This window comes from Fringilla coelebs (assembly GCF_963513975.1).
Source record: "Fringilla coelebs genome assembly, chromosome: 5".
Lineage (NCBI taxonomy): Eukaryota > Metazoa > Chordata > Aves > Passeriformes > Fringillidae > Fringilla > Fringilla coelebs.
In genome coordinates this window covers 10,202,179-10,221,939 of record NC_140033.1, presented here as the reverse complement: position 1 = coordinate 10,221,939, position 19,761 = coordinate 10,202,179, and the positions used below count along the sequence as shown (strand labels likewise).

At 34.9% G+C, this 19,761-nt stretch overlaps 1 protein-coding gene across 5 annotated transcripts in view; it reads right to left on the bottom strand.

The window, feature by feature from the left end:
* The window catches only part of CACNA2D1 (calcium voltage-gated channel auxiliary subunit alpha2delta 1), a 353,676-nt gene that overhangs the window by 12,129 nt on the left and 321,786 nt on the right, over positions 1–19,761 (bottom strand). For all 5 annotated transcript variants that reach the window (XM_084206726.1, XM_084206727.1, XM_084206730.1 and 2 more), the window contains 15 exons: positions 17,994–18,055; positions 16,261–16,337; positions 14,273–14,333; positions 12,495–12,592; positions 10,487–10,571; positions 10,178–10,240; positions 9,075–9,178; positions 7,752–7,838; positions 7,332–7,399; positions 5,983–6,021; positions 4,719–4,790; positions 4,131–4,283; positions 3,958–4,010; positions 1,025–1,080; positions 752–881 (listed from right to left, as the gene is read on the bottom strand). In XM_084206726.1, the coding sequence (XP_084062852.1) occupies positions 752–881; positions 1,025–1,080; positions 3,958–4,010; positions 4,131–4,283; positions 4,719–4,790; positions 5,983–6,021; positions 7,332–7,399; positions 7,752–7,838; positions 9,075–9,178; positions 10,178–10,240; positions 10,487–10,571; positions 12,495–12,592; positions 14,273–14,333; positions 16,261–16,337; positions 17,994–18,055 (1,208 nt within the window). The remainder of the gene's footprint in view (positions 1–751; positions 882–1,024; positions 1,081–3,957; positions 4,011–4,130; positions 4,284–4,718; positions 4,791–5,982; positions 6,022–7,331; positions 7,400–7,751; positions 7,839–9,074; positions 9,179–10,177; positions 10,241–10,486; positions 10,572–12,494; positions 12,593–14,272; positions 14,334–16,260; positions 16,338–17,993; positions 18,056–19,761) is intronic.

Sequence of the window (19,761 nt, the reverse complement as noted above, 5' to 3'; positions counted from 1 at the left end):
GTGTGTTTTGACCATTCTCCAAAGCTCTCTCTCTCTCTTTCCTGGCTTGAAATACTGTCTTTTTTTGTTTGAAATCTGGCCCTTAATTCTAATTTCTAAGATGTTTTCAGAAACTCAAAATGTATGCAAAACCCTAGCAGGCTCTTGTATGAAACAGAAATCTAGGTCCAAGATGCTGTGTTTCTGAAGTATAAATTTTTTTCACTTATTATTAAATATCATCTTCAATAGGCCTCCTTATGGTATCTGGAGAGTAATTCTTTTAATAAAAAAATATAATACCTTTGTTTGCTTCATAAGGCTCACAGCTCTTAAATCATGAGCACTATGAACTAGAAGATAAATTAGAGGATAAATTGTATAATCTTCTTGACTGTCAAAAATTCTTATATATAACCAGATTAGAGAAGATCATATTCCTTGGGATATTTCAGAATACTTTTAAGTTGACATAATAAATTAAAAGAAAACAAATTGGGACAGAGATAAAAATACAATTTTCATGGAGCACAGACTATAAAACCAAAAACTAACTAAAGCATTTCTACAAATCTTTAATGATTAAAATTAAAATTAATTCTAAACAAATAAAAAGAGAATGCAATTTGCCTGCCTCTATTCTTCTCTGTCCTGCTTATCTAAGTTAGGTGTAGTTTATCCAAAATATATTTTTGTTTCTTATAATAGTGTCCCTATATTTTGCAAAATAAATAAAATCCCAAAGTTATTACTTATATTGAAGTAATTTTACCTCGAGCAGTTTATACAGTCTACAATCCCACCAAAGGATTTATCATTGTTTTCAAAGAAATATTGAGTTTGCTCCGTGATACAGCTTGTTTTAGGCAGGGCAGCACCGAAATCATCATCTTCCATATCAGCTGATATAAAAGAAATAAATAAATGAATAAACAAGCAAACAAATGACAATTTTAAGTCACAGACACAATGGGGAGACCCAAAGATGTCCCCTGGCCTAGATGCTTACCTTCTACTTCATTCAAAGTTGACTCTTTTGACTTACCTGCCTCAAGGAACCGTGGAAAAGTCAAGCTCAAAAACAGCTGCTGTAAGATAGACCTGAACACAGAAAGACAATATATTTATTTTCAAAGGCTCTTTTTCTTCTTTTTATTTCAATGGATACTTAAAAACTACTCAAATATAAGTTATTAACAATATTTTTATGCTTTTCCCAGTTATCAAAGCTGTGTTACTTTAAACCTTCCACTTTGACTCTGGTTTTCTTTTCCCACATTTCACAGGTCTTTCACACTAATATTTTATTCTACTTTTCAGATTTGCTGCAATGTGTGCCCACAAGTCACATAATGGAAATGTTATCACAACATCCCTCCCCCCTTTTATAACTCTTTTGGAGGTGGAAGAGGCATGTTGGTGTTTCTCTGCCGCTTAAACAACTGGAACTCCTTTCTAACACGCTCAGGGAACATGCTTCTGAATTAGATACTTTACACTCTTTAAGGTTCATTACATCTCTGAGAAGGAGATCAATACTGGAATACTATATTTTAAAAATTATTACAGTAACAGTTGACTTTAAAAATCATCTCTATTCTCGCTCTTGAGCTATGGGCTACATTTTCTTCCTATATATGCTGCCAAAATACTTAAGCCTAAAGAGCTCTATTTAATTTTTTTTTCTTCACTCATGATGGCATTTTTTTCCAATTTTATTTACTTAAAGTAAGCACCAGCTTGCCACACACACAGACCCTTCCTCCTCTACCAGCCTGTCAAAGCAGGAAGTGTAACAGGGATATTCTCTGACTCCCTGCTTCTCCTTAACCTTCCTAAGTTGTATTTTCCAGCTGTCAAGTTTTAGGCTTGCATCTACCCACAAATATGACCCAATCTCATCTCATTCTGTCCTAACACTTGTTCTGCAGAGAGAAGGGACTGTATAACCTCATTCAACCTGAATTTTTTTTCTCCTTTTCTAGTAGGATTCCTGTGTAAAGAAGCTGAATACACCTGTAGCCTTCCCTTGGAGGCATTCCCCAAAGGAGTTCTGGATTCACATCCACGACTCTGTGCTTTGAGTCATCAGAGGGACAGCACAGAGCAGTTATAGAGCAGAAGAGACCTGATTCTATTCAATGGTGATGCAATTTGCTGACAGAAAATAGTAATCCCTTGTAATGGCCTACCTCAGAATTTACAGGGAACTGAACAAAAAAGGCAGCCTGGGAAAACTCCTAAATCTCCTGACTTAAAGGAGCAGGAAGGAGAAATGACACGCACTCTCTTAACCAAATGCTGATGTATCCCATATAAATTTTGAAAATGATAGCTCACACCTTTATCCCACATTTTTTGCCTGAAACACTATAGCTTTCTTTAATAACCTGGTTTCTCTTATTTCCCTGTTCTTGCTTTTGCCAGGTGCTTCACTGAATCCATTTTTTGGTCATCTCTTTTCACTTTGCTTGCTTAATGGCCTTCTCTGCCTGCTTCTGACCTAGATTCCATTAAAAACATGGCCATAGTAAAGTACTTTAATGTTGTGCTTTCAAGTTAAACATCACACAAAATAAACCTCAGGTCTAAATTGAGACCAGACCGCTGCGTCTGATTTGAACACTGATAAACTGAAGTTTCTCTGTTTGAAAAGAACTCAAATTTCTCTTCTGGATTATTGCCCATCTCCAATTTTTGAAGCTTGCTATTGTCCAAGAAAACCAAGATTATTTCTCTTCCTGCTCACTAAATGTAACCAACAATAAAAAACAACATACTGTCTTCATAGTGCTTCTGTAAGAAAATTACTATAGGCTTTTTCAGCTGCTACATATTTTAACTCATAGCCTTGTAAAGGAGGTAATTTATTCCAGTTTGGTAATTATTATTAGGGAAAAAAAGAATCATGAATCTTTAGAAAAAGGACCAGTCTCCAAGAGTGCAATTCACACCACAGCAAAAGTAACACATCCATGCCAATTACTTATCCCCATAAGGAAGGTGCTGAGGGAAGTAGCTGATATGAGTATCAATCAACATGGCTCTGAAAAAGGTAAAATACCCCACCTGAGCACTGTGTCAGCTCTGCAGTCCTCAGCACAGAAAAAAAATGTGCCTGAAAGTGGCTGCAGACAAAGACCACAGAAATGATCAGAGGAGTGGGATACTTTTGCCATAAGGAAAGGCTGAGAGAGTTGGGGTTCAGTCTGAATAAAAAGAGGCTCCCAGGAGAGCCTTCTTTGTGGCCTTTCAGTACTTAAAGGGGGCTTTTAAGAAAGATGAAGACAAACTATAGCAGGACCTGTTTCAGTAGGATGAGGGGTGATGGTTTGAAACTAAAAGAGGAAAGATGCAGACTAGATGTAAGGAAGATATTTTTTACAATGAGGATGGTGAAACACTGGCACATAGAGGTGGAGATGTCTCATCCCTGGGAACATTCAAGGTCAGGTGGGATGGGGCTCTGAGCAACCTGATCTAGTTGAAGATGTGCCTGCTCATTGTAGGGGAAGTGGACTGGATGACCTTTAAAGATCCCTTCTAACCCAAATGATTCTATGATTCATGTGTTTTGTAAAATGATTCACTGAAAAGCAAATATTGATGTTAGGACTTCTTGCTAGAAAAAGGCAAGGATGATATTCTGAAATAAAGAACCAAGTGATCAATAATTAAAAATTTGAGAATTTAGACTTCACGATTGCCCATTATACTTAGACCATTAATCCAAACTCTGTTTCCTGAAGCTGATTTTGTAGTTAGAACACACAATCACAAAACCTGTCAAGAGCAGTTTTTAATTGAACTGTTGACAAAACAGTCATGTTTGAGACATAGCTAAGAATTTTCATGATGAGAAACTGCAGAAACAAAGGGTCCTGAGAACTTTTATGGAGGAAAAAATCCAAGTCAAATAAAGTTTCAACCCACTGAATAGAGTTTGGATGTAGAGATTTCCTACACACTCATACTTACCAGGCTGCTGCTGAAGCCCACCATCCAAGCTGCAAAATATCTGTTATTGTAGGCTGGGGGGAAAGAAAAAGCAAATAAAAGAGGTTATTTTATTTATATAAACAAGTGCAGACTTTCAATGGATTGTCAGCCACTGCACAGACTTTCAATGGACTGTCAGTGGGACTACTGACCACATAAGCAGAACGAAGTCCAGCTCCTTGCTTTGGTTCCTCTTCAGGATCACAGACTGACTGATAGTCATAAGACTTGTTAAAGGCATACAGGGACATGTTAATCAGGTTTCGCATCAGGCCAGGATCAATTTCACCAAAGAATCTCCCAATCTGATGGGGGGCAATACAGAGAGATCAGGTAAAACATTTCCAGGTATCTTCCTCATAACAAAGTTCACAGTTCTAAATTCCCCAGTTAGACAGTAACTGTTAAATGTAGTATCAATGAGACCCTGCCTGGGGAAGAGCAAGAAGAATATGAGGAAGAAAGTCTGTGGATAACATACTACTTGTCCTTGCCATCTTAAGCCCATTGGCAGCCTACCAGCCTAATGGCAACACACAAAGAATGCAACTTGGTAGCAAGTTTAGCATCTTCATCTATAAAGAAAACTGCAAAAAACACTAACAAATCCCCTAGAATTTCTGATCCAGCAATATTTTTGTGATTTAGAAATCTTTAGAGAGTTGGAAGTTTAATGCTTTTTTTGTTCTCTTTAAACTTCCTATTGGTTTTCAGCTTCAGCTCTTAAAGAATATACATACCTGTTGTGTATATTCATCTCGATTGGACATCAAAAGAAATCCACCATCATCAAGGATAACACAGTCCACATGCTATTATAAGAAAGTGAAATATGTTTACAGGAAAGATTTGTCAATAGAACACCCTCTAAGAAGTTACTTTTTTTTTTTTCCAAGACATCAGAGTATCTTGAAATCACAAACCAATAGCCAAGGGCCAATTTTAAGTTATAATAATTAGCATTATCAGTATAATAAAAGTTTGAACAGATCAAAGGCTTACTTGTGGCTTAATTTCATAAAAGTTGTTTTGCAAATTCTTATTTGCTCAATACTTTGTTAGTTCCAAGAGTGCTATATCCTTATTAAATCTGATTATAACTGGAACTCAGTTCATAAGAAGGGGCTACAACTTCTCATGTGCTTCAGCCATGTTTAAAGTACTTTTCCATTTGCAGATTTCAACGGTAAAAATCTTAAGGGCAGGCTCCCAGCTTGCTAGGTGTGATTATTTTCACTTGTCAAGGACTGTAGTGGGATTACTCCAGGTGTCAGGTGCAGGAATGGGAAACCCACTGATTCCATCCATATGCTTTGCACTTTGTAAAAGATCCTTGCAGCCAGAGAGTGGAGAGATAGCAGTGAGGTCAAATAGATAACTCCCCACAGTACCCTTTCTGCTGTAATTCTTGCATTTAATGATCTTCACATTCCTCAAAAGAACTCAGAAGACCTGAGCACAGAAAAGCTTTTAAGCACATGGCAGAACCTGATCTGGTGACAGTCCCTGGATCTGGGCTCTTCTGAGCGCCAGCAGAGCGATGGGGTCCCCTGATCCTGAATGTGCTGGGGACCAGTGACTGTGCAAAGACACATTATGGACTTTGGTGCTTCTAAATTTGCACTTACCCTTCTCTGAGTTACACTTTTTTTTTTATTTTAGAATTTTTAAAATTAGTCTTTTTTTTTCCTCAGGATTTGTCTCTTGTTTTGCAGATTAATGTTATATTTTTATCACATTTTTCTTGACACCATTCTCTATTGCTTTTCCTGTATATTTTTCTTTACACTTGTTCTCATAACTTCATCACTACTTCATCTGACTTTATGCCCTCTTTCCCCCTTCCCCTCCTAACCTTCACCTTTCTCAAGACACAAATAACCAAGTTCTGTTTTCTGTAGAATTACCACTCAAATAATAGTGACAGAATCTGTCTTACAGAGATCTAGAGAAGAATGAATTTCAATACTCCGTCAAATATTCATAAACTGAACATTTTCTTACCATGCTATTCCTTTCACAGCCACAGATTTCACTGTTGCACTAAAAAACAGAAGTATGGTAATCTTCATAAAAATGTTACAAAATAAATTGTATTTTGAAGTTATATTAATAATTCAAGATGTTATATTAATTGTATTTTGAAGTTATATTAATAATTCAAGACAAGAACAAATGATTCTATTTTCAATACTTATAGATAAACTTCAATTTTGAGTATGTGTCATTTATCAGAAATATCTCTCTTAACAATCTGTATTCAGTAATTATCAATAGCACCACCTTGACTGCCTTTCTCAGACTCTGATGCCCTTTAACAGTATGCCCAACATACATAGTTTGGAGTATTTGTCAGTGATGTGGGCATAAAGGAAACCAGAAAGAACAGGAGCATTCCCATGTGTTTGGAGTTTGGAAGGAAAGCCTTCAGAAGTATCTTTTTTGACCATGAAAAGCTTCAAAGCATGGGAATCCTGTGTGGTAAAGGAAGCCCATCAACCCAGCTGGCTTTTATGGCTTTGATTCCTAACATGTTTTCTCATGTTCTTGCAGTATGTGTACACATACACACACAACTCTGTCCTTGCATTATGTCCTCAGCAAAACAACTCCCAGGTGATGCTGGAACCATCAGCATTCTTCCTGAAATATTCATCCTACTTGCTATTTTTCACTTATCTATTTTTGTCCTTAACTGTTCTGGCAATGCATTTGCCTCCCTGTTGAACTACAGCTCCGATACCCAAACCATCCAAACTCTCTTTTTGACTCCCTGAACATACAAGCAACATTGCCTCACCCAGTAAGAGCCTTATGTTCTTTAATTTTCTTCATTTTGTGCCTTTCCTTCCACAGTTCAATATCAATTCCATATTTTCTTTTCATTTAACCTTTCCTCTTTCCCATTTACACCTCAGATGCATTACACATTAGATGCATGGAATGAAATGGTTAAGCACCTATTTCATTAAGTTCTGCTAAAATGCTGTGATGTTGGATGCAATATAAATCCTTACTGTTCACTGCTTACCCATCCTGGATATTAAATAAGAAAAGATTCACCAATTGTTTGCAGATTTTATTCACAGCTACTGCATAGTCTTACTACTAGTTAGAATATGTCATTTTTCTTTGTCTCTATCCATGTCTTATAATTATGAAAGCAAGACACGTACCAAATACAGCCTATTTCAACATAGATTTATTTTGTGCATTTGGATGATTTAAATACCACAACTACTTGGCAACTACACATCAGTGTGACTCTGGCACAAAGAGACAGTGAACCTATTTGCATCTGAAGCTTTGAGACATGCAAATAAAGTTCAAAAAAGACTTGGTCAATTGCTTACCAGGCTCTTGATTGTGGTTTTTGTGAAATTGTGCATCCAGCTGGTTGCATCAATTTTTATTCCAACAACTAGCAAGAAATAGATGAAAGTTTTTTTTAGTAAAATGAAGGAAAAAAAAAAGGTAACTGTATAATCTTAAAAAAGGGGGGGAAATTATAAAGACATCTAAATCACTGAACTGGAGGAGGATAAATTATGATTTTTGTTGTCTGATCACCAACATCATTCATGAGACTAATAAATTAAACACTCTTACTCAAATGCAAACAGATTTCCACAAAAAAGATTAAAACTGTCTCAGAGAAAATAATGTTATTATAGAGTGAAGTTTCTTTGAAATCTCAATTAAATTTCCAATTTGCTGTTGAGCAACAACCAAATAAAGAAAGTATTTCAAGTTTCAGTACTACTCTGTCTTACCTGCTGGCTTCAGAAGTTTTCCATCAACTTGTATTTCCACAGCCTTGCTTACCATAATACCTGATTCATAGCTATTGGCACCACTTTCTGACAGTATAGAAGGGGAAAAAAACAAACAAAAAAGAAGTCAGGATGACATGAAATCCCTTTCCTCTGAAACTTCAATCTACTATTATTCAAATACCGGAATGATTTTTAAAAATCCTGGTCGAAAAGCACTGAGCCAGGTGCAGAACACATTTATCACCTGTGATAGCTTAGATCACTAACACTGGCATGACTAATAAATATTTTTCTTTCCTTTTCTTCATTTTGTCCTTTTTTACTGCTTCATAAAGTTACTATAGCCTTTTCTTCTGCAAACAGAGCTATGAATACTCATACACACATGAGCAGCTCTGTTAAAAGCAGGATCACAACCAAAGATTTTATCCTGATGTTGTCAGTGTGTTTTTCAATGCAGGGCATACTGACATCACTCACTAATGTACAATTTCTGCTCTAACAGACTTGAAACTCTTTTCAACACTGCTGCATATGAAAAAGCAAGTTAAAAGAAGATTCCCTGGAGCTGTTTGAGGAACAGCAAAGGCTTCAGGGAATTTTATTAATTAATGAATTTACATTTTACTGAGAAAAAAATGCAATAAATAATTATGAAATAACAGTAATGAAGGATCTCATGGAGTAAGTGATTTGTGGTAGCATCTATTTTTCAACAAAGAGAAGGCTAATGTTACTCACATCAATAAGGAGCACTTGCTATTGAGCTTATATAGGTTTTAAAGGTCACAATATCTCAGACCAACCAGATTTGGTGAATAAGTGCAATTGTAAATAGAATTCAAAAGCAAAGTTTAAACTAAGTAGTGGTGCAGTGGATGGAGTTATGGACTCTGAACCCTTATGCCTGGTTCCCCAAGTCAGTGCTGGGGGTGCTGAGACAGTTTAGAGAACTCAGCTCTATCAGGACTTTAGGTTGTATTATTGTCCATGAGTGAAATTTTATTTCACTTTCTGTTAAAATAATTCTGCCAAAGTATCTCTGTAAAGCAATGTTTCAATACACTGAATGAACACCAGTACTCTGTATGTTTTCACTTAGGTTAATTCTGAGCACACTGGGCCACCAGAGTAGTTGACAAATTATGATGACCTCGTTTAGTCCCTCCTAGTTTTGCCTTAATAATGGATATTATCCCAAGATTTCCTTCCTTTGAAGTGTCATGCTTGACTCTTTTGTCAGTGACCTCAGCTGGTATGGGAAACTTCCAATGCTATTGCACTAGCTAGTTCTGACATTTCTAAACTGGGATGACTTACTGTTGTAGTATGGAGCTGTGAAAATATAGTTGTCATTATCTAAACTCCTCTTATAGAAGCTGACTTCATAAGTTTCAGCATTTTCCAACCAATCTTCTCCTGCCCTAAATTAAACAAACATACAAAAAAATACAGATCAAAAAAAGACAGTTTAGAGTCTTATTAAATCTCTGCTGTGGGTTGTCTTCTTTCAATGTTTCAGAGTTGGAAAACATGAGATTAATTCCTATAGTCTGTAGGTCTGTCAGTTTTCACTGGTTAAAAGACAGGTGTAATCATTAGAAAAATCCCAAAAAAAACCCAAACTTGGAGGAAAAAAAAAGAATTAGTGTTCTTGGAAAACCACTAATTTAGTCTCATCACTTTTAGATTTGTTGTAACAAATACAGCTGCAACACTACTTGCAACAAAATCTGAAGGAACCTTTGCAGCACATGCCATACTTTGAGCTTAATCCTAAAAGATTTAATGACTAATCCCAAAACAGGAAAGAAACTCACTTGGGCAGTAAAATTCATTGCTATTTTCACATTTTGGGGAAACACAGAATAACCTAAGAAAACAGATAAATTTGCCATTTTCCAGTAGATCTGTACTGGTGCCCTCACTATCCCAGTCACTCATGAGGTTGTGTCTAGTTTATTGTATGTCCAATTTCATATTCCCTTTTTGTACTCTGCTAATGATAAATTTTTCTCTCTTGAAGTCCCTGGACCTTTAGGTCTGATCTTAATCCAAAAAAAAAAAAAAATTATCCACAACTTTCCAGTATTTGCAGCCTGCCAAGCAACTGAGTGCTTGGGAGTAATTAGGAATTAGCATGGCCCCACTGCTACTACAAAGGCATTGCTGTTACTGCTACCCTGCCCTGATTAGAAACTTGGATTACAAGGGCCTGTCCTGAAAATATTGGGACAGATTAGTTTCAAGCAGTGACACAGGAAAAATCAAAGAAAAACAAGACATTCCATTAATTTCATAGCTATCAGTACAGATTAGACCCTAGGAGATTGTAGCTTTTCATTCAATAAAGCCAGTCTTTAACAGTGCAGCCTTTCAGGCTTCAAAATATCATATTATACTTTTTTTGTAATAATTCTTACCTTTTGGGGAACACTCTAGTAATTCCACCATCTGTAACAACAAATTGTGCAACAACTCCATTGCTGTAAATAGAAATAAGATTTAAAATGAAAACTGACTGAAATTCTCACAAATTTCTATGTCAAGGGTTGCCATTAAAGTGCATAACTTTGAATAAATACCTATTCTCTTTAACATTATCTGCATATCTGTATAGACATGTATAAGATGTATAAACAGATAAGATGCACATATATAGATATAAAAGATTTTGGTTTACAAACTCTGAAATGCAGAAAAAAATCCCAGTCAATAAAAGGAATACTTACAAGGAGCGTGTACTCCAATATTTTTGGACAAGTTCATTTGTAAATCCTGCATCCAGCAAAACTCTAATTATCATGTCAGTATTACCTATTAAAAGAGTTAAAATGCAAGTCATCTGTAACCATGAGATGGAGTTTCAATAAAAGCCTAAATCAAAATTCTGAGTTGGCAAGATTCTCCAGCCCCAAAAATTGTGGCTGTTAATATTACACATTCTGCCTAACTTCAAATTATGTCAGGTACTTAGAGTTAGATAGATGCCCTCACACTGCTGAGTTCACTTGAACATTTTCTTTGTTTCCTAAGAATGTGTCTTTGTGTCTCAGGAATAAGGAAGGTGATCACAGCCACAGATTTGCAAAGCCCCTAAAACTGCAAATTAACCTGTTTTTAAAGCATGTGCCCATTAAAACACTTTTTATCTCAGTTGATGCAAGGAATCAACAATTCTTAATGACATTCAACTACCTTATAAATATATTTAGATCAATTAAGTCCCAGAGTCTCAAATAAAACACATTTATCATCTGAAAATAGATACAGGGAAATAAACTCATTTTGAATCAGTAGGATATACAGAGATACCATGCTTAAATTTCTTCTGAAGGATGTTTTGGAGTCAGTGCTTCTCCACCATCTTTTTAGCAGTTACTGAAGATTATTTCAATGTGGGAATTTTATTTGTTATTTCTTTTGAAAAGCACTTTTAGATGGGATAATTTCTATGGCCACTCAGTCTTTTAATACTGTTAACACTGTCTATTCATTAAGGAGACTATTTTAAAAGTAACTTAATTATTAGGAAAAAAAAGAAGGAAAAAAAATTCCTGCATACTCCAAACTGAAATACTGCAATAAGTGGATAAAATTTTGGAATAATTACTTTGTAAGCATGACTGTATACTACAGCATCACTAAATATGTCCTCAATATTTGCTGATAGTAAATATTACACAAGAATTTTAATTTTTTTTTCAATTTTATTAAATTATAATAATTGCTTTAATCACTGGAGATGAATGTTTTAATTTCCAAGACTTAATCAAGGTATTCAAATAAAATTTCAGTCAGTCAGCAATGTGTCAATGAATAAGATAATTCTATTAAAAGAACACCATATGTGCACACAAAAATATCCTTTTGTGAGAAGATACCAAATCTAAGTGGACATTCCTTCAGTTACATGGTCTAGCAGAGAGATTCTTTCTGAATTGACCAGTTATCCCTGACAGCAACGTCAAAATAACTTCATGAAAACAAGACAAAAAAAAAAAGGTGATTCCAAGTATTTATAAATTATTAATAATGATAAACAGACATGTATGTACCAAACCAAATCCAAACTCTGATATTTTCTGGAGAAAAGGGCATTAGCACCTTACTGATGGTAATAACTCCTCATTTATTCCAAACAGAGGTTAAGTCCCAACTTCTAAATATGAATTAATCCCTTCCCAAAGCCCAGTGCTCACCACTGCAGCAGTCACATGGATCTGTGGTCTTTTGAATTTTTATTCAGGCCCAAGTGAGATCTCTTTAACCAATTTGTGAACCAGCAAAATAACTTCCTATACTTTTATTCTGGTTGTTGGGTATTTTGGTCTTGGACTTCTTTTCTTTACTTATTTAGGAATAAAATGACAAGAAAGCAGGTTGAAGATTTCATTGCAAGATTTTGAGTCTGTTTGAGACTTTGGCTGCTATGCTCAAGTGAGAAAATATAAACTTAAAAATATTTGGAGTGTATTTAAATAAACCTGTATTATTTGATGCTTCAGCAAGATGCTGAGAGGAATTTTGGAAAACACAGGATGCATAATGCCCTACAGACTTTCCTAATAATGCCAGAACTTGAAAACTAATTTTACACTCTCTACCTTGGATAGAAAATGCCAGCACTGGATAATTTCTACTTAAAAAAACAAACCCACAAAACTTGAGCATGAACTCTCATCCACGGGTAGGTGTTTTCCTAAGAAAATATTTCAGTGAGGTGAGAAGTGTACTTACATGATGAACTGCTTGGAGTATTTCTGTCAATAAATTCATTGAAATTTAGTAGAAATTCAGTGTTGTTGTCGGATTTTTTTACATCGTTACAGTATTCTCTGAAAAACAACAAAACATCAGTTTTCTCGTGTTTTTTTCTTGTGCTACTAAATTTAGGAGTCCAAGCAGGCTTGCACAAATATTATGAAGTAGCTGGTACTGCTGTGTCAATTGGCTGCCATGATCAGTATTTATTGGTTACCATATCAATTATTCAGGCATCTGCAGAAAATAAAGTGTTCAAACACCTGCCTAAGCACTTTCAAGATTTGGATTGTAGGAAAACTGTATGCATGAAATAGGGAATAGATTCCCAGAAAAAAACTGAGGAGTAATGCAGGACATATTAGGACATCATTGTCTGTACACTAAAAATATGCCCAGTGAATTTAAATTGCTCCTGGATTAACCTGTACTGGAAAGAACCTGGACTGCTGGGGAAACACAGACACCCCATGGTCAGATTTACAGGTTAAGGTCCTTTCCTCTGAGAAGTTTTAAATGCAATTTAATTAATGTACAAACCACATGTACATATAAACACTCTTTGTTTTGACATATGCAAAGCAGATAAACAGTAAACTCCTGTCCCTTGTACAATGAAATAAAGCAAAATGCCATTGGGCAGTTCACAGAATGCAAGAAAGCAAAATGGAAGTCACTGGGCATTTTGGAGGCAAATATTATATGATGAATGGCATTAAACAACTTTATTAAAATGTAAAGAGTGTTTAGCAGTAAAGCAGGGAGCTCTTTTTAAAATGAGCTTTTACATGAATTTAATTTTACACACAAAAGGAGTGTGTTCAAGTATTTCATATGACTAAGACATCAACCTTTATTTACCTTACCATAAGCCAGAGATACCACAGACAGAATTTACCTTACTCTACCAATATTCACATTTAAGCAGAGCTACATATCAAACAGACTTTGTTATGTAGGACAATAGGGACTTGCTGGAAGCTGCAATTGGTACAATTAATTCTCAGTAAATTCAGTCTTTCAGAAAAATTAAATTAAAGAGTTAAATTAGGATAGATCTTAAGATAGAAGACTTCACATAAATCAATCTATTAATTGAAATTGATCTATTAATTTAAATTTAAAAGTATACAGAAATTTATCAGATAAAAAAAAGAATGCAGCAATTCTCAATTATTTTAACTGTACAGCATTTCCTTTCTTTATCATAACTATCTTTTAGAGGAACTCAATTCTTAGGAAGTCTTTATCATACCAGGTTTTCCTTGTAAACAAAATTTTAAAAAGGGAAATAAGAACTGCAGAATTTCACATTAAAAAACCCAAAACCTCAGGAAACTAATGAAGTTAATAAATTTTCAATGACTTAATAGCTTTTATGTTCAATTAATTGAAAATTAACTAATACTTAAGTAGTAGAAAGCTTTGAAACCCTTTGTCTTGAAGTTGGGAAACAAGTTGTGGTCAGCATTATGAAACCAATTTTAAAAATAGTTTCAAATCTTAGAAGTCAGAACCACAAGAAATGCCCAGATGTGAATAAATTTTCCATTAAAATATCAATATCAGTTTTTGCAGTTCTCTGACTAATATGAGCAGAGATCAGAGCCTGAAGATGCTTTTTACATTCCAGCATGAAAAAAGATTGATAATTTGTTACCAAATGAAGCTTTATCAGTCAAATCTGTATTCTCCATGTGCCAATAATCAGATCAGGTGCAGAAATAACACTTATCACTGGGAAATCCACCAACCTGGGTGCTAAAAATGTATAGCCAGATTCATCAAAACGATCAAGCTTCAGTGATTCTGTAACTAAAGAGATGAAGAGTAAACACCAAGTAAGTAAACTGATATTTTTGCCATTATTTCTCCTAGCAAACTATTGGCTAACTTTTGCATGCATCCATGAATTTAGAAAGAAACGTTTGAGACACTTTCTCCCTAATAAATTCTAAGCTTCTCAGTGTTTTGCAACATAGAAGAAATTACTTGTTTATTATATACAATGTACAACTGGAAACAGTAAGATAATATATAACAATTTATTTAATATATTTAATTAGCATAGCAACATGAGATATTTTCAAATATCAAATAAATATCAAAAAAAGAGACATTTTCACTAGAAGAAAACTCTGATACAAATAAATATTTGTGACGCTGAGATGTTAGAACATGAAGAAAAACACTGCTAATATTTTCTGCAATAAAGTGTAAAAAATCTCATTTGTAGTAGCATCACTGTAAATCCTACTGAAAAAAAAATGGCTTTAATAGATGATATCACTGAACACTGAAAGGACCAGACAAAGAAGGATCAGAGATTAGCAACATATTAAAATGTGCATGAAAACAGAAAAATACTTCACTTTTGTTTTTCCCTTTCTATTGCTATGGTACCCAATGGTCATGAAGAGAATCCTGAGATGAGGAATACAGAGGAGAATATCCAGTAGGAATAGAAATATAAGTGAAAAAGATCAACTGCAGTAAACAGAAGGAAATTGAACAACAAGAATATACTTGCCCTCTTTGGATGTCACTATCCATCAGAAAGAGAAAGCAGGGAAACAGAAAAAAACAGGGTAAAGCACAAGGGGTCACAAACCAATATTTTATTCAAACAGCCCCTTGAATAAAAATATTGCACATAGATTCAAAGGTTCAATTTACATAGAGCTGTAGTCTGGAAAAAAAAAGACAAACATTTCTGAAGACTGAAGAAAAGGTTCTTAGTTATTTGTCAGTACCTTCTATACACTGTGGCTATTTCAAGGGTCTGTTTTGCAGGTTTTATTGATGCAAGTGCAAAACCAGATGATCTAATTCATCAAGAGAATCATACTCTCTGCCTGAAAATTTAAAGTACTTGGTACTGGAAAAAGTAACAAAATAAATCACTGGTTATTAAAATTTGCTCTATTCTTCTTCATACGTTGGAGCAATGGTAGAGGAGAGTGATGTAGTGCTAACCAAGTTTTCTCTAAACTAACAGTATCTATCCCTCTCTGAGTTTTTTTTTTTTTTTGTTTTTCAAACTTTCTTTTTGACTACATACTTGTTCTAAATTTATCATAACATCTGGATAAAGTTAAAAGGCTGTGATTGGTTCTATTTTGTGTACTACCTAGACTACAGTTAAGCTGTACCTAACAAAAAAAACCAACCCTTTGAATACTGACAAGTATAATTTTCAGGTATCACTGCAGAATCTGTAAATGGTTTGAAATCACTCTGACATAAAACTACAATGCAAACTTCCACTAAAACTATTTGTAAAATAAGTAAAACCTAACTGCAACCCAAACCAAACAGGGCTTTCACATCATTCTAGCAGATATAATTTGCTAAATATTATACTGTAAATAAAATGAAAAAAAAAAAAAGTTATACTCTTACAGTCTATATCACCATATTTTACCAATAAAATAAGAAACTTAACAAAAATAGTATGCAGACCCTTAAAATGACAGCAATAGAGGATACCCAAAGCAATGATTCTATAGTGACAGAGTAAGGGGTAGGGATTGCCAGTGGAACTGACACGTTCTGCACATATTCTATTTGTATAGAATATTTCTTGCGCCTCAGATGTTACAACAGGTTAGAATCATTGCTGAAGATTTTGGGTACATCACAGTAACATCACTGAATTCCACAAAATTTATGAATTTCAAACATTGCTTTTTAAGGGAATCTGAGACTTGGCAACACCAGAGGGAATCTTTACAGTACTTACATTTGGCTTGAACTAAAGGTTCATCTATTTTGGCTTTAATATAATAAAAGCTGTATGATGGTAACACCAGTGCCAAGCTACAACAGAAATGAGACAAGTAAAGCAAGTATGTTATTTGCAGCAGTTTCCCAGTTTCAGCTTCTTTGTGTCTTGAAAGTAATTAACAATTTTGTAATTGGGACTGTCATGAGATGAGGCACACGCACTGTGAAATAGCAGCCTCACACTTAGTAACAGACACAAGTACATTTATGCCAATCCTGGTGGTCCCTGTGTTTATTTTCATTCTTATTTACACTTTTAAACACAAATGGACTTTTTAGCAGATCAGCAAGGAATTTCCAAATAGGTGCAAATAAAATACATGATTTTTGTATCTTCCTCTGACACACTGAACATCCCAATATAACATGTCATGGTAATCACTGACTGCAAAAATATCACTTGGTGCTGTGCTGATTTGCACACATGATATAACCAGAGACTCTCACTAATAAAACCACAATCAATATGCTCCAGGATATACATCTGGCAATGCTTGCATTTAAATCCATTGCATTCAGGATCCAAACCAATATTTTCTTTAATCATGTAGTCACCACCAGCAATTATTGAACATAATTGTACAATAATATTTTAAAATTTTCAGAGCATTTGCAAAGTTTTCTTTTATATAAACTAATATTATTCAAAATATGTAGAATTTTTTTTGCAGCTAAATTCTACACATGTGTAGAAGAGTTAAGTTCTAAAAATGCATGTAAATGACAGGAGATGTGAGTAATCATTAAATAGGTATCATCAAGTCCCAAGTAGCATCCTTAATTTTTACACTTGGATTACATCCATGCAGAACTGCAATAGTTCCTAATGAAGAGCTGCAGAAATTAACATTAAAAATATTGCACAGTTGACCCATAAATGAGCTGACCTTTAGTGACACATTTGCAATTTATACAGAATATGAGTGAGATTGCTGAATATTTAGTGATAGCCTTCCACCAATTCTCCTCTAGGGAAATCAGTGGCAGTGTACCTGTCATTAACAGTTACTGCTAGCAGAAATTGCTAATTAAAATCTATAATTTTATGTTTAATAAGTTTTCTGCAAGGATTCTCTGAGGATTTATTGCTATATCTCATGCCAGGAAGCTCAGGCAGAATTAAGAAGTCATGTAAATTCAATGTATTTCTCTAGTGATTGCTAGATGGCAGTCTGATAAAAACTTCCTTTTCTTACAGAGCATATAGATAGAGGCAGTTCAACAGAAAAATGGGACAGTGAATAGGAGATCCTAGTTTTATGTTCTGTTGTTAAAACTGATTTGTTTGGTTTTACACTCAAATTAATGTTTGCATTCTCAGTGACTGTACACCTGTGCAGAAGACAACAGAAATTGGAATCCAGCTTGTCTGAGGATTAGTGTAATTCACCATAACAGAAATAGCATTTTGGTCAAAATTTGACTCGATATTTATACCATGTAGTTTTGAACTAGAGTAGTTTAACTTTCTTGAGACTTTGAAAACCTTTACTTGTTTTGGGTATGTTAAGGAATGTTTCAACATTCCTTCTAACGTTACAATGTTGTGTGCTTAAATGAACTTGAAATAATATACACATCAGTGCCACCTTAGCTGGTATTAAAATTTTAATGCAAAAAATATTAACCAAAATTAATCAAAAGGACACCTAAATAATCAAAGGAAGCCAGTGGACAGAAATGAGTTACCTGTAATCAGTGCCATTCACAGCAGTCCATGTATATGTTCTGTTTCCTTTATCAATATACCTCTACAAAGAGATATTGGTGAAAAATGAGATTATTAAACTAAGGAGCTTCAATAATTGTGACCTTTCTGTGAGAAAAACTGTGTAAAATCAAGTACAGATCTGATGTATTTCTATTTATTATTTTGCTAAAATAATGGGTTGAGCTGAAAATCTTTCTCTTAAATGTTTTTCATACTTACATTTTGCAAAAGAATCAACCATATAATTTTTATTGAACATTAGCAAAATTAAAATTTAAATAAAATCAGACAAATCTGACCTCTAATTTTCACGTTAGCCAGACCTATGCAAACCTGTGCAAATTTGAATTTGATAAAAAATGCTTTCTCTTTTATGGATCATTTTGCAGTTAAACTATGAAAAGGTAAAAATAAAATGCCTCAGTTACAAAAAGACTTAGTAGGCAAATCTTTAAAAATAAAAACACTCGGAGCCTGTCCTTTCAGGTCACAGCACCATTGGCTTAAATTTAAATTTGAATCATAACTACAGGCACAGTCTGAGAATTCTGATTGTATAGACACCTCCTGCTAAACTTAACAGATGTTTCTCATCTAATTAGGAAGGTCTTGAATTTGGGGAAAAAATGTAACATTGAAATAAATGCTTATTTTTAAATAACTTAATACATTAAGATAATCTTTACCATTTGTTTTCTTGTGGTATGAAAAATAGCATGATAGACACAGTCCCACAGTTCCCCATAGATTTAATCACGAATCCACCTGGCTAAAATTGTTTTACTCAGTTTTCCACTTTGAAAGTTATAAGCTTATGCCAGCTGCAACGTATTATTAATTTAACAATCAAAATTTTGTAAGGATGCCAGCAGTGAAGACTGTACAGCTGTTGCACTGCAACACTGCAAACATTGGTGAAAGGTACCACAGGTACACCTCTAGGTTCTTTATTTCCTAGTGGTAAAAGGATAGTGAGAAAATGGCCATGGCTTTGGAAAAGAGGTGACTTATGTGACATTAATAAATTCAAACCCTCTCATTACCTGGCTGCTGCCTTTCAGTAAAGCATGACAGGAAAATAATTTAATAGACATTTTTGAAAGAAAATGAAGAAAAAAAAGATAAAAGAAAATCAGAAAGAAGATGCATATAACAGTATCTCGTACCCTGATACATTTTGTATTTAAGGTAAAAAGATGGTTGAAGAGATTCCTATCAAAGCCTATTTATACTTAATGTGTACTTCAGGCTAAAAACAGCCACTTGAACCTAGTGCTGGCAGTCCCTCCAAATCAGGCACAGTGTCATGGGCACCCCCACAAGAAAAGCTGCCCGAGGTGGGAGGGCAGGAAGAGAAGAACTGGGCTGTATTTAAATCCTGTTGCCACCAGCATTGTCACAGTGCTTGAAAGCAAACTGGCTGAAAGCTCCCTTCGAAGACAACCAGCAGATAACACATCCTCACACCTCGCTCCCATTCACCCCTGCCAACTTCCTGAGTGGGCACCCTGAGCCCATCCCATCCCCAGCTGATCACTGCCAAGGAACTCACACATGGTATTGTAGCTTTTGTGACCCTTCGGTTTTCACTGCTGCCCACCCCTGCTGCCAAATGTGGCAATGCTTTTGTTCCTATGGCATCTCCTCTGTTACTTGGAAAGCCCCCGAGGCCTTGGGAGACTCCAGAGCACCCCACCCACACTTGCTACAAGCCCAGTCTCTATGCTGTAGTATGAAGTCATCTCC